The following is a 14939-nucleotide window of genomic DNA, read 5'->3' on the forward strand; positions in this document are numbered from 1 at the left end:
GGGACCTTCTAGCCTTTCACAGTTCCTCGCTCCTGATTCGATCCTTGAACTAGTCCCCGTAGGATGAGGCATATAAACTCACTTTTCTATCCTACCACTTTTCTATCCTACAATACGGATAGAAAATTCAGTATTTCTATGCAACATTCTAGAAAAGACTTTTCATTGACTTCTCAAAAGCCATAAATGAAAAATCACCATTTTTACTCTTCACTGATTGTGGCATGCCTGCGTTTTGTTATGCACATTCTTTTTCTTTCATACTTTTTTGAATTTTATAGTGTTTGTCATTATATTTTTTCATCTCATGAAAAGTTGCAGCAAATAAATATTTTTCATTGTGAATTTATGATGAGGCAATCTTATAATGCCATTGTTGTCTCAGGTAGCTCTGATTGTTTTCCTTTCTCATATTGGAAGCTTTGTGCCAGCAGATGCTGCTACTGTAGGCTTGACTGATAGGTTTGTCACATAAGAATACAAATAAAATATCATATATCTCTGTTTGTTCTAGATAATGTTAATTAAAAAAATCATGCGAACTTCTTTAGACACCTATTGTCATGCAGAATATTTTGTGCAATGGGAAGCAAGCCTTTGGCAAGTGAAAGGTCAACATTTATGATTGATCTGCATCAAGTTGGAATGATGCTTAGGTGGTTCTATATGCCTACCATTTCTACATTTACAATCTATATTGTTCTTCATCCATCTTACCTGCTATATTGATTGTCATAATACCGTGTAGGCATTCAAGTTCACGATCCTTGTGCCTGTTGGATGAATTTGGAAAAGGAACACTAACTGAAGGTGGGAAATTTGGCTAGATGTTACCTGTATTGGATTGTGTTTAAGTCCTTGTAAATTATGTTGTATCATTTGAATTTCTTTTCTCTATGCACTGCAGATGGTATTGGCCTCCTTGAATTTCTTTTTTCTATTCACTGCAGATGGTATTGGCCTCCTTGAATTTCTTTTTTCTATGCACTGCAGATGGTATTGGCCTCCTTGCTGGAACTGTTGAACATTTTGCTCAGTTTGAACATCCACCTAAGGTCTGTTATATATATATTCATGTTCACTATCTTTCCTGCTATATTTTGTTGAACTTAAATTTATTTGTTGGATTTGAGTATGGTAGTTTTGAAAGAACCAAGCTTTGAAAAATCAGTTATCTGGATTGGAATCGCCCGATCCAGATCAGATTTTACCCTGCTCATTCCGGATCATGTAACGTATTGGTATCCGGCTGAAACCCCCAGAACCGGCTGTTTCAGAGCGGTCTGTACCAGTTCTATCACCGGTTCCCATGTTCTAATTTTTCAATTTGCGGTTCTTAACTTCTTTTTCAATTAAAAAAGTGTAGTGATGGCCCATGGCCCACCACAATAAGCAATGCACATGTAGTGATGGCCCACCAAGGTATGCGAGCTGCCTCCATTGTTAGACATGTGGCCCTTGATTTCCCCATCGGTGAACTTGACAAACCTAACATGTGATGCTTTTCCCATAGGTTGTCTTGTTAAAAATCAAACGTGGCTTGGCTTCGCCATCGCGTGCTTCAACCACTTACCAACGTTTAAGTCCCTTTATACGGCCTTTCCCTCCCACATTTCTTCGATGTGGACAATTCTTCTTTGTCCCTTGTATTGTAGTGAATAAACTCAGTCCAATAGTATTAGCTCATGGGATAACTAAGCTCATTGGGATTGAAAAAAAAAAAAGTATTAGCTAATTGGGATATTAAAAAAACAAAAAATGATACTAATACTACTTTGTTGAACATTTTTTTTAAAAAATAGTACTAGCTTATAGGATATTTTTTTTAAAAAATAACACTAGCTCGTACCACTTCAGAATCTATTTTCAAGTTGTTTTATCAATCATTCCACATTGCAAGTATGAATTTATTTATTCATTTTTTAATATTTTTAACCATGATTGCAAATTTATGTTTTTAAATTCTATATTTTTGTCCATATTAATTATTACACAATAGATTTATTTATTTGTGAGGTTGTATCATAGTTGTTGGAGGTAGGAGCAGGATCGGGAGCGGTATTCCTCGAACTGCCCTATAGTTGAAGCTCCCTGGGGTTAGGATCGACGTCCGTATAATGAACAAGACAAGGGGCGAGATTCTTAGGTTTATGAGAGCGAGATTCTTAGGTTTGTGGGAGCAAGGTCTAATGTCAATGGGTTCGATATTTTGACTAGCAGGAATTTAAGCTCCACTATAAAAAAAAATGAGGTTGTAAGTAGAGCTAGTACGAGTTCTTGTAGTTAAGGAATCAATGTTTAAGTATGTCATATAATGGGGTTCCTCCTATTTTAATATTGAGATTCTTAAAGTATAGGAATCAAGGTCCTTAGTTGATTAGCCCCAAGGTCTGCAAGTACCATTTACAGGGATCCCTTATCAAGTGCCTCCCACCCTTAACAATGGATATATTTATTTTTGCGTGAATAACAACAGGTTAATTATGTAGGTCTGTAAGTTAGTCTTCCTTATGTCCACTACATCTTCAGGCCATGACACAAGTTTGGTATGCACCATTCCCGTTGAACCCCTGGCAACCCAGGATCCTACCACCCAAGATTCATCTTCTTCAAATGTAATCTCCTTTGCTTCTATTGTTTCCCAAAGGCTGGCTCTCCGAAGGGGCAAGATGACAAGATGAACTACTCTCTCTTTCTCTCTCTCTTTGATGTAAAATAAGCTTTTTAAAGCTCGAAATCAAAGCATATATTCTCATCTCACAACTGTAATAAGATTTAAGACTCTAAAATAATAGGACATCATAAATATAAGATTTTAAATGAAATTTATATTCTCACAACTAAGAGGGATGACTTACACAATAGGATTTAATAAAACATAGGTCACTCTAAACTATGCCTAGTTCAAATTAAGAATCTAAAATAATGAAACTTCGTTGTATGCGAAAAGGGACTTGGTTTTAACATCATAGAACTTATGATTCCTAAATAATGGGAACTTCAGACTATGGCAATCTCTAACCTGGTATCATCTGTTAATGAAAGTAGAATTCACAAACATGGAACCCTAGATTTTTAATGTACCAAAACCTTGGACCATGGTTGATGGGAGCGGGGATCTATTTCGAAATGGAACTGGATTCCACTGATGGATGGAAAGTGGTCCCTTTTTTTTGGGAGCGAGATCCCAAAATTGAAAAAAAGGGCCCATTAAGATCCCTTGTAGGACTCGTGGGATCGAGGTTCCGGAGCGGGATCATCACCCTACCCAAAAGGTTCCCTTAACTATGGGTTGTATCCTTGTTTTCTCTCTATTTAATCAATAGGTCCAAAACTATTATACACTTTCTTTTTTTTCACTATAAATTTGACTTAGAGAGATCTATTCTCTTGCAGCGAGTTGCATTTTAAATTTCATTTGGACTATAAAATGAATATAGTGAGTAAAAACCATTCAGACATGAGATAGGTTCCCAGAACTTTTGTATTTTCAACAAAATAATAAAAAACTATAATGTAATACCACTATTTTTTTTAATACCTAAAAAAATAGATTTTTACGAAATTTTAGTAATTTTTTTAAAATTTTTTATTGCTGGACCTTGTCGATCCTGCCGATTCTCAGATTTGGATCCCTGATCCGTCGATTTGACCCAGTTTTCGAGATGGACGATCTGGGTTACCGATCTGTTTCTTTTCAATCCTTGTAAAGAACCATACAATGAGCCCTCCAAATTCCAATTGTCATGTTTTTCTTTGTGTTCCTTATTTGTTAACTATAATACCTCAGTTGTTTCTGACTATGCACATGCATTCTGTGCATAAACCATGTTTCGCCATCTTATATCCCCATCGAAATACTCAAACAAGTTTTTCATCATCCGATTGTTTGTTTTCATGTTTGTTCTAGTGGATCTGTTGGAGCTAGTGAAGGCTCCCTCCAATTGCATTAATAAGTTATTAGTTAAGGGACAGATAATCACTAGAACATCCATTCTCTATCAAAACCCTTTCCAGTACATAATGATGAGGTTGACCTCTCCAGTGTGATCATTAATTTAATTGTTGAAATCTGCATTACATGAATCTCAAATCACGCTGTTGGAGCTTGTTTCAGCCCATATACTAACTTTCTCAGTCAACTTACATGTTGAGAGAACTTGTTATAGCAAATCCAAGAGGTTGTGCTTTGTGAGCCTCTTTCTTTAAAGATGATATATGCAGAAATGCATTTTTTGATATTCATTTGATTAATCTCCCATCCATTTATGAACTCCAAAGCGAGAATAGCCTTTGTGGTTGGCGCTTTGACTACGAGACTGAAAGTTTCTTCATAGTCTTCATGGTGTCCTTTTGCCACCAAGTGCAGTTTGAATGTTTCTACACTTCCATCTCGTTTAAGTTTTACTTTATAAATCCCTTTCGAACCCACCACTTTTAACTTTATCAACCCATTTTAAAGCCACCACATTTTTCCTTTTAAGTAGAATCAGCTCCATTGTTTCATTTTCATGTAAGGCACCAATTTCTTCCTCCACAGATTTTCTCCATCCTTAACCTTGAATTACTTCTTCATATGAGTTACATTTTTTTTTTTTTTTAAGTTAAATGCCTTGGTCATTAAAACCCCATGTTCTTTAGAGAAATTATCAAAGGAGACGTATTGATCCCTTAGATTGAAAGAAGTGGCTATGCGGAATTCAAGGGAATAAAATAAAAAAATTTCCTCTTTTATTTTATTAATGTAACTGATACCACTTACAAGTACCACAAAACATTGGTGCAAACAACAAATAAAACCCTAAATACAATCTAATCTCTTTCCTTTTACTGCCAAATAAAATAGACAAAATCCAGGATTAAAAAATAAGCTTTGACTATAAATTTTAGTACAAATAATGATCCTGAAAATACAAGTAAACAAGTAAAGAATGACTGAAAATAAAGCCAAACAGCCTTACTTGAATTTGCATAAGATCACCACCTTAGGACTTAGTATACACCACATCTGTTTTTTTAGCCGATGATGCACTTTGATCTTATAAGCCTTGCTGAATATTTTGAGTCACAAAGCTTCCTTAGTCAACACGTCACAAATCTATGGTTTTTTACACAATTAGTGTTCTAGATCCCTTTCGAGCCTTTGGGGCCCCTTTTCTCTCTTTCTATAGGTGCTTGCCACCCCTATATCCATATAGGGAGAAAGAGAGAGAATAGGGTATGGAGTAGAGAGGGAGAAAAAGGGAGAAAGAGAGAGTGGGGTGTGGAGGAGAGAGAAGGGAGAGAGGGGCTAGGAATTGTGGTGAGAGACGATTAAGTCTGAGCAATCCATCCTAAAAATCATCCATCATTATTTAGGGAGGAATCTAGGAATCTTATCCTTTGAATCTTTGACCCATATCCACTTCTAGTCAAATTAGGATAAGACTAATTTAAAGCAATCTTTAGAACTTATCTCACAAAATTGTAGGAATTAGAAAATGAAAGATTTAGTCAAAGATACAAAAAATATTTTCAAAAAATAACTCCCACAAAATAAAGACATAATCATCATCATCATCAGAACCTTATCCCCACTATTTGGGGTTGACTACATAAATCATGTTCTGCCATTTTGCTTTATCAAGGGCTACACCTTTGGTGAGACCATAAGTCTCCATATTTTTTTCACTACTTTCATTTATGTCTTTTTGAGCCTTCCCCTTGCCTTGTTAGAGCCTTCCACTTGAAATAAATTGTACCTCCTAATCAGTGTTGTATTGGGTCTGCACTGCACATGGCCAGTCGACTTAAGTCTTTCCGTCATCTTGTCACCTATTGGAGCCACCCTTAAGTTCCCTCGAATGTACTTAATCCAAATTTTACCCTTTTTTTCTTGTCATTCATCCATCTCAACATTCTCATCTCAGCTACACTCATCCTATGGGTATGTTCTTTCTTGTCAACCAAAATTCTGTCCCATAAAGCAAAACTGGTCTCATAGCGGTCTTATAGGATTTCCCCTTCAGCTTCATTGGCATGTTGTGATCACATAAAACTCCAGTTGCACATCTCTAATTCCCCACCCGGTTCTATTTCTATTCTAAGATACCAAAAACACTTTGTTTGAATATTTCTTAGCCATCAATCTTAGCTAGTTCCTCGTTTCGACTCCTATTGTTATTAAACTTGTATTCCATATATTTTGCCTTGGTCCAGCTAATTTTAAAACCTTTAGATTTTCGTAGCACCCTCCAAAGTTCTAACTTTGCGTTGACGCCGCTTCTAGCCTTATCGATCAAATCCATGTTATCTGTGAACAACATACACCATGGTACCTTATCTTGTAAATGCCTAGTTTACTTGTCCTTAACTAAAACAAAGAGATATGGGCTCAACACTAACCCCTGATGTAGGGCAATTATCATTGAAAACTGCCTTGTCTCTCTACTAGTTGTCCACACACTAGTTAGCACTCCCTCGTACATATCTCTCGCCATGTTAATATAGCATCTGGAGACTCCTTTTCCAACATCCACTAAATTAAATCTCTAGGCCCTATTATAAGCTTTTTTTATATTAATAAAGACTATCTGGGGGTCTTTTACCTTCTCCTTGAACTTTTCAATCAGTTGTCTACATAGAAAAATGGCCTCAATTGTTGACCTCCTTGGCATAAAACCGAATTGATTTTTTGATGCACTCATTTGATGCCTTAGTTGTTACTCAATCACTCTTTCCCACTGCTTCATAGTATGGCTTATAAGTTTGATCCCTTGATAGTTCACATAATTCTGTATATCTCATTTGTTCTTGTGAATAGGAACCATAATGCTTTTCCTCCATTCGTCTAGCATTTACCTTGTTGAACAACTTGGTTAGCCAACATATGCCAATCTCCCCCATGCACTTCTAGCCTATATCGATACTATATGGTTCTACAGCCTTTCCTGTTTTATCCTCCTCAAAGCTTCTTTCACTTCAGATGTCCTAATCCTATGAATATATCTATTACCTTTGTCAAAATTGTAGGGTCCTAAAGCCTTTCCTATCTATCATATTCTCTTAGATTAGCTTCTTTACCCTCACTCGTCTAGAATGTTGCAGGAACCCTTGCTTATTTTTCACCACAATCGGGAGGCACTGCAGCACATCACTTCTAGAGAATGCCCTAGCTAAGCCTTGCTCATTCTCACTGTACTGGAGTTTCGGTATTGCACGTTGCTTATGGGGTACACCCTAGCATAAGTGGATATCTTATCCAGATTCATGAGAAGTTTTGGCGAAGTTTTACGTTGGCTGCCTACCTAAGACAACCCGCCCCTTGTACTCATGCTTGGAATGGGTTAGGGGAAAGTATATAGGTCTATAGCTGACTCTAGCTCATTAAATTATGTATATTTTAATTTTAGATTTAGGGTTTATTTCGAAGGTTTTTGGGATTCTAGGGGTTTTTTATGTTTTTTATTTGTTGTTACTATTCATAATTACTGTTCATAGGTATTGTTTACGTGTTATTGTTCACATGGTTATTTTTTAATTTTACTATTGTTTAGGGTCATTTTAGAGTCTTAAATGTTTACTTGGATCTCAAATTGATTTCAGGGTTTCATAGGCTTACAAAAGGTTGGACGTCACATTTGGGGGGCTTATGTATTATTTGGAATGAATTTTATTTTATGAAAGAGGCACTTCTGCATTTGGCTTGATTTAGAGCCATGCTTTTTCTCCATTATTGTTGGTTTTTTCTTTTGAGATTTAAGAAAAAGGTGGATATAATTTCCCACCTTTCCTTCCTACATCAAGTGGTACCAAAGCTCGATTTTAAGATGGTTAGAGATTGCGATGACTGGTCATAGAGGTCTTAGGTGTAGGGATACCGATATGATCCGATTGGGTAAAGAAATCAACAACTTGACAGATAGGGTTATATAGTTGTCGCGCAAGCGAGACTAGCAACAACGATGCCCTAATACATATCCAAACCGTGAGGGTTTTTATGGAGAATGGAGCGAATCAAAGTTCGAATCTAGATGGGAACAGATTGATTACGTGTTAAACAACATAGATGGGTTCGATGCGTGATAGCATCGATAGGAGCATAATATTAAAGTGCAACAAAAAGGATCCAATTTTTTTATTAAATTCAATATTTTTTGAATCACTGGATGGTCATATCTTTGATAGTGCTCATATCTTTGGTAATAATCATATTTTTGGTGAAGAACCAGGTGATCCTATCCTTGATAGTGGTCTTATTTTAGATAAAGAACTAATTGATCCTATCTTTGATGGTGGAGATGAAGAGCTTGGGGATCCTATCTATGCGAATAACAAGTTACAGGTGATGGTAATGATGGCAATAAGGGTAATGATGTGGATAGTGGTAGTGAACAGTTCGAAGAGGAGGCAATTAGGGGCAGTGACCATAGTTACACGAATCTCTTTGCCGAGGTTGGAGTTCCGGTTCGGAATCTCAATTCGGCGATTTCGACAAGGGATCTTCACACAAACCATTTCCTGAAATTTAGGAATCTAGATTCTATAAGTTAGGAATCTCGTTTCAAACCTTTTTATGAAACTTGATCCCATTATTTGTGGAATCTCGGCCCCAAATTTTGCGAATCTGAATTCCAACATTTATTGAATCTTGATTCTTGAAGTCTACATGTGATGAATATTGATTCGTTATGGTTTTGAATCTAGAATCTGCCACATAAAATACCTCGGTTCGTAGGAACAGGGAATTCTGCTTCAACCTCAATAAGATACCTGTTTAATGTCAAAATCTCTCTACCATGTGTTGTTTTTTAATTCATGGAATAGTGTATCCATATGTGTGCTTGATGTTTAGACTGAATTTCTCCCCTATTTCAATGGCATAATATGAATGCAAGCAAAAAAACTAAGATATATATATATATATATATATATATATATATATATATATATATAAAATAATAAAGAAAACAATTCGAAGTACATAATATCCATTTTCCTGAATGGTTACCACTTTTTAAAGGTAATTGGAGCAGAAATCTTCATTCGATTTGAATGCTTCTAATAGTGCTACTAGCTCGAATCACATTTCTAATAGTACTAGTATGGATTGCCTTTTCTTTAAGGTATAATTGGTTACTACAACACATACAATAAATACCATGGCACCAAGAACATCCTATTTTGTATAATAATGAAGTCAAGATCACAATTTGGAAATACATGGGATAACATTTTTATCTTTTGTAGATAATTTCCCTAGTGGATTACTTGACCCTAAGTTCAATAATCAATACATTGACTTCAAATATGAGGAACCTTTTTACAAGTCTATTAGGAGACATTTGATATCGATTGCTTAAATAGGTTTCAAGTCGGTAAAGTGTGATATATCATTATCATATGAAACTTATTTATATGGGATATCGTACTTGACTTCATAGAGGTACAAATCTCAATTGCCAATTCGGATCAAACTCGATTCCAAACTAATATGAGTCCCGATTCCAAACTGGTATGAATCTTAGCTCCACATAGGTCAAAAACTCGATTCCAAATATGTCGGAATCTCGATTCCAAACTGGTGCAAATATCGATTCCACATACGTTGGAAATTTGAATCCTAGGATTTTTGAATCTCGATTCCTTGGGGTTCTATTTCAAGGAGGTAGGAATCTCAATTCCAAGGAGGTCAGAATCTTGATTCTACATGTGGCGGATCTCGATTCCGTTTTGGTCAATTCTCGATTCCCAATGGGAATCTCGCTCCCGCGATTCCCATTGTATGGAAATCAATTTCAAAAATAGGAATCCTCTAGCTGGCGACGATTCCACCATTCCGATTCATAAAACGATTCAAGTTCCCAGGTGTTTCCAACAACTATGGCAGCGATCGTAAAGAGCTCTTTTCTCTCGTCAATGGTGTGGCTAACCCATGGGTCTCAGGATCAAGCCCCAATGTTAATGCATAACATTCGGGTTTATAGAGACCTTGTGTTTAAAGGAGGATTTATATTAAAACACTTCAAAAAGGGGGAACAAGTTTTTTTTCCAACCATAGAGGGAAAAATTAATGTTATTTTTAATATATTTGTTTAATTTCAAAAGATGTATATTTTAATTTTAGTTTTAGGATTTATTTTTAAAGTTTTATATTTTTTAGGGATTTTGGGTTTTTATTTTTGTATTTTTGGTTTACTATTCACTAGTTGCTAGTCATAGGTATTGTTCATGTGTACTTTTCACGTTTTTGTTCACACATTACTGTTCACAAGGTTATTTTTGAAATGTTAAGATTGTTTAGTGGTATTTTAGAGTCTTAAATGTTTACTTGGATCTTAAGTTAATTTTAGGGTTTCATAGGCTTGTAATAATTTAATTAAAGAATATTTTTTTAAAAAGATTATCTTGGTGATTTTCTTGTTTTCTAGTAATCTTTGACCAAGTTTTGAATTAATTTTAATTCCTAATTATCTCTTTATAAGAGAATAGGATTTCGAAATTATTATCCTAGATTGTTCTAGATAATTTTAGAGAATGAGTTTTGACTAGTTAAAGTTCTAGGTGGATTAGAAATGGATATGGGTCAAATCTCAGGGGATAAGGTTCTTATAGATTCACTCTAGATTATAATGGCTTATCTTGGAGATGAATGGCTCAAATTGAATATTCTCTCTCACGTCACAGATCACCAAATAATTCTAGATAATGTTGAACTCCTAATCTGACTGGGATTCCCTAGGCCCTAAAGGTCTATAAATAGGGGCTTCTCCCCCTCATTCTATACATCTAACTTCTCTCCTCTCTCTCTTTTCCACACCTCTCTCTCTGACTTCTTTATGCTTTCTTTCGCTAGTCCTCTCTAATTCTTTCTAAGAGGGGTACACCACTCTCCCTAAGTGTCTAGGGTGGCATTCCCAGCATTAAAGAGAGAGAAAAAGAGGGGCAAGCCCAGCACTAGCTCTAGTTTTATGGGAGGTGCCAGTTGTGGCATTGCTCAAGATTGAAAAAGGGTTCTTAATGGAATCCTCATTGTGACCCTAGCTCTCTTGCCCTATAAAGGTAAAGAAAGAAAGTTTTGAGTTTATAACATGGAATTTTACATTGCCATTGCTTTCATTAAAGTTTTTCTTTTTTTGGCTCTATTTACAGCCATGTTTTTTCTCCATTATTAGTGGTTTTACTTGTTGATATTCGGGAACAAGGTAGATATAATTTCCAACCATTCCTTCCTGCATTGGAGAGAGATTTGGGGCATGGAGGAGAGAGAGAATTAAGGGAGAGAGAGGCTTAAGAATTGTAGGGTTTGAGAAGGGGAAACACCTCTTTATATAGGTCTCAAGATCCGCCCCTAAAGTATGCCTATCGAATGACTCACTTTGACCAATAGGAATTTAGAAAATCTCTAAAGTAAGAGAGAAATAAATCTGAGTTATCCATCCTACAAATCGGCCATTATAATTTACGGAGGCATACTAGGAACATTATCCCTTTAATATTTGACCCATATCCACTTCTAGTCTAATTAGGATTATACCAATTTAAAAACCTTCTAGAACTTCCCTTTTATTTCCCTTAAATTAGTAGGAAGTCAAAGATAAATATTTTGGTCAAACTAACTCCCACAAAAATAGGCACATATAATCTTTCTTCTTTTAAAAGACTTCCCTTAACTAACTTAAAGCATCTTTTAATTAAAACACAATCTAATCATGAAAGAAAGCAAGAAGAGGGACATGCCACCCCAATGGGTGATTTGTGGGCTTTACGCCCCACCCATGGGGTGCGGCACACATGTGGGGCTGGATCCAAAGGCCCCACTTGTTCCCTTCCTCATGACCAATATTTTGAAAATACCCTTTTTCGGGAAATTACAGCAGAAATTATGGGGCACACATGAGAGCATGTAAAATGTACAAGAAGGAGCCCCAGTGGGTAAAAAGACATTTCTTGGGATACATAAAGGAGCCCCATTATAGGTAATGCACAAGAACAACCTTGAGCAGTTAGTGCAATGCCAACAATAGTATATTGATATTTACACCAAATGTATGTTAAGTATATAGAATGACCATTACTTTATATAGAAAAGAAATGGAGCTATGAGGTGACTAGCCTTATGCATACCCTCTATTAAAATCATGAAATTAAGGTTATGACCATGCACTTTGCACAGGTCTGAATGAACTCCTTGAGGACTGAATATCTAGGATCCAATATTAGTTGGTCTGTCAATTTTTTTAGTTAGGCAACAGAAAAGCATGCATCAACATTGTGCATCACTTTGAAAGAATGTATGAAGGAGCTTCTATACAAAATGCTCCCTGAACTAGTAATTTGCCTGCCTCCAAGCACAGGGGGGCTATAACTAAAGGGCTCCATTGTGTACATTTGTGGAGTGATTACCTTACCCCTCACTTTTGAAGTAGTATCCTTGATTGGTATCCCAAAAGCATAGAAGTTCTATCATGAGTCTCACTGGGGTAAGGCCTGACAGCAGCTATGAAATTTTCTCTTTTTATTTGACTATGGTACAACTGATAGAAAAATCCAACATAATGTTATTTAAACGATAGACTTTTATTTATCTAGAGAAAGTTTAAAGGTGTGGATTAATGCCTTTTCCAAAGCAAGGTACATTGTTTTGGGCATCAACCGTTTCAACAAAGCATACCAGTCCCCTTTTGGAAGAAAGTTGCTTTGTTTTGCAAATACCTTTTTATTGTAAAACATGGTTCAATAAGCCACATAATGATGCACAACTCTTCACAAGAGATTTAAATATTTACACCTAAGCAGATATAACTCCAAATGACATTAATCATTTCTTTTATTTGACCCACCATGTTGCATTTCCACAATCTGCTTATGGGTTTGAGTCCATAGGTTAGTGGCTCTCCTCATGTAAGCCATCGTAGTTTAGCCTGTGCCAGGAAATTGGACAACCTTATAACAAGGCAGAATTCTGGGAATATCTAGTTGCTTATGATGCTGAAAGAACATCACCTAGGTAGTGACAGTTGATATTTGTGCGAAAGTTACTATTCAGCAGATACAAATGAAACTTCATCATATACACCAACTAAGCCTAAAAAAAGAAAGTTGACTAAATACATCCTGTATCTCTAATTTTTGCCAAATCACATCTTATATAAAATTAGAAGAAAGTCCCAAGAATGTAATTTATGATGTGAAAGACTTATCAAATACCAAAGCAGTCCCAAGAATGTAATTAATACATAATTCACTCTTCAATAATGGACCATAATTCGTTTCGTTACAGTATAAATATGCTCTTTAACACATATTCCCAGTCTCAATTTGTAATTTGAACAAACAGGTTTTGACTATACATCATGGGCTACCTTCTTGGACCATTGAATTCTTAACTTTATTTTCTATGTTTACCAATTCTTCATGATAAATAAGTTAATGCCTATATGCATAACTGTATCCCTAATGCTTATCTCTGCAGGTTTTCATTTGCACACATTTAACTGAGCTATTAAGTGAGAAATGCTTGCCGAAGGTCTGAAGAATCTTACCTTTGTTTACTAGCATATTAAAGAAGGTCATGTTTTGTAGTAGATATTAATGTCATAAAAACTAACTGCTTCAGTCGGAGAATATCAAGTTTTACACCATGAATGTATTGAGACCTGACAAGTATTGCATAAATGAAGCAGAAGACATTATTTTCCTTTATCGGTATGTTCACAGTATTCTAGCTCATCTCTCTTTGGTATTTAACTCTTTGAGTTCTTAGCCTGTTAAGGTACTATAAGTGTTTTAGTGCTTTTAGAATCTTTTGAGACATGAGATTTTAAACCATTGTCCAGGCTAGTCCCAGGGCATGCATTTCTGAGCTATGGTATGTATTTTTTTGTGAAATTTTTTAGATGTCATATTTCTCTTGGAAATTCATCCTCCAACTAAAACCCTTATCTTTGGCAGGATTACATTGTGCACAACTTGCTGGTATGTATCTTGGAAAATTTCAACAGACATCTTATATGTTGAAACTCATTTTGCATACAAGAGGTTTTCTTGCAATATTGGAATAGAAAAAGTACAAAACTCGAAAAATTGAAAGAAATAGCACAAATTTGGTTAAACTCTTGAAGTCGTTGACTATATAACAAGCAATCCAACTTAATCTGATAAGTGGACCCCAAGCTGATTGGACCTTTAATCAGATTGAGGTGGATGTTCCCTTTTTTTTTGGGGGGGGTTTTTGGGGGGGAGGGGGGTGGGGGATGAAATGTTCCTTTTGTAGATCCTTCTTTACCATCTTATCAAGAGGAAGAATTTTCATTCCATTTGCAGTTATATATATATATATATATATATATATATATATAACGTTGCATTACATTCTAAATTCTGCGTTTTAATCTTTTCACAGTTGTTTCATATGTAACTTGCATCAATTAAAGAATATTTGGTTTCTTTTTCCATAAGTGTTCATTGAGATGTAGAGAAATAGGCTCATTGTTGCTAGACTAAATATGAACGTATCAAAAACGCTAGGCGGCCAGCCTGGCGCGCAGATCCTCGGGTGCCCTGTAGTGGACAATCATCCATTTTTAGCTCTGTAGTGGAAAATCATAGCAATTTTAAAAATATTTGTTATCCTAATATACATAGATACATATATTTGTGTCAAATTTTGTAATTTATTTCATTTCGCAACATACGTTTTACTTTGGGGGTTAAAAAATAAACCCATATAACTTTTTTATACAAACTTGGGGGGCAAAATGACCCATTCTACCCTTTTGGGCGAATTTAAAAAGAAATTTCTGCCTGACTTCACTGGGCGCCCGCCTAGGTAAAAACGGCCTTTTTGGGGTGCCTTTTCATGAGGCGTGCGGTTTTTTGTTAAAAAACCCCTAGGCGTGGGGCAGACCGTTGTTTTAAACAATGCTAAATACGTAGGAAGTCTAGAATGTCCATCTTCT

General features: G+C 35.8%; 1 protein-coding gene across 16 annotated transcripts in view; it reads left to right on the plus strand.

Annotated features, from left to right (window-relative positions):
* Positions 1-14939, plus strand: part of MSH5 (MUTS-homolog 5) — a 71687-nt gene that overhangs the window by 55477 nt on the left and 1271 nt on the right. For 10 of the 16 annotated variants that reach the window (XM_020674485.2, XM_020674486.2, XM_020674487.2 and 7 more), the window contains 8 exons: positions 386-462; positions 570-656; positions 749-810; positions 994-1055; positions 13454-13507; positions 13598-13686; positions 13818-13849; positions 13933-13956. In XM_020674485.2, coding sequence (XP_020530144.1) covers positions 386-462; positions 570-656; positions 749-810; positions 994-1055; positions 13454-13507; positions 13598-13686; positions 13818-13849; positions 13933-13956 — 487 coding nt within the window. Of the gene's footprint in view, positions 1-385; positions 463-569; positions 657-748; positions 811-950; positions 1056-13453; positions 13508-13566; positions 13687-13817; positions 13850-13932; positions 13957-14939 lie in introns of those variants that run through there. The other 6 variants (XR_016049316.1, XR_016049317.1, XR_002282934.2 and 3 more) reach the window with 4 other exon arrangements.

The sequence above is a fragment of the Amborella trichopoda genome, chromosome 2, assembly GCF_054954075.1.
Source record: "Amborella trichopoda isolate Santa Cruz 75 chromosome 2, AtrichopodaSantaCruz75HAP2 v2.0, whole genome shotgun sequence".
Lineage (NCBI taxonomy): Eukaryota > Viridiplantae > Streptophyta > Magnoliopsida > Amborellales > Amborellaceae > Amborella > Amborella trichopoda.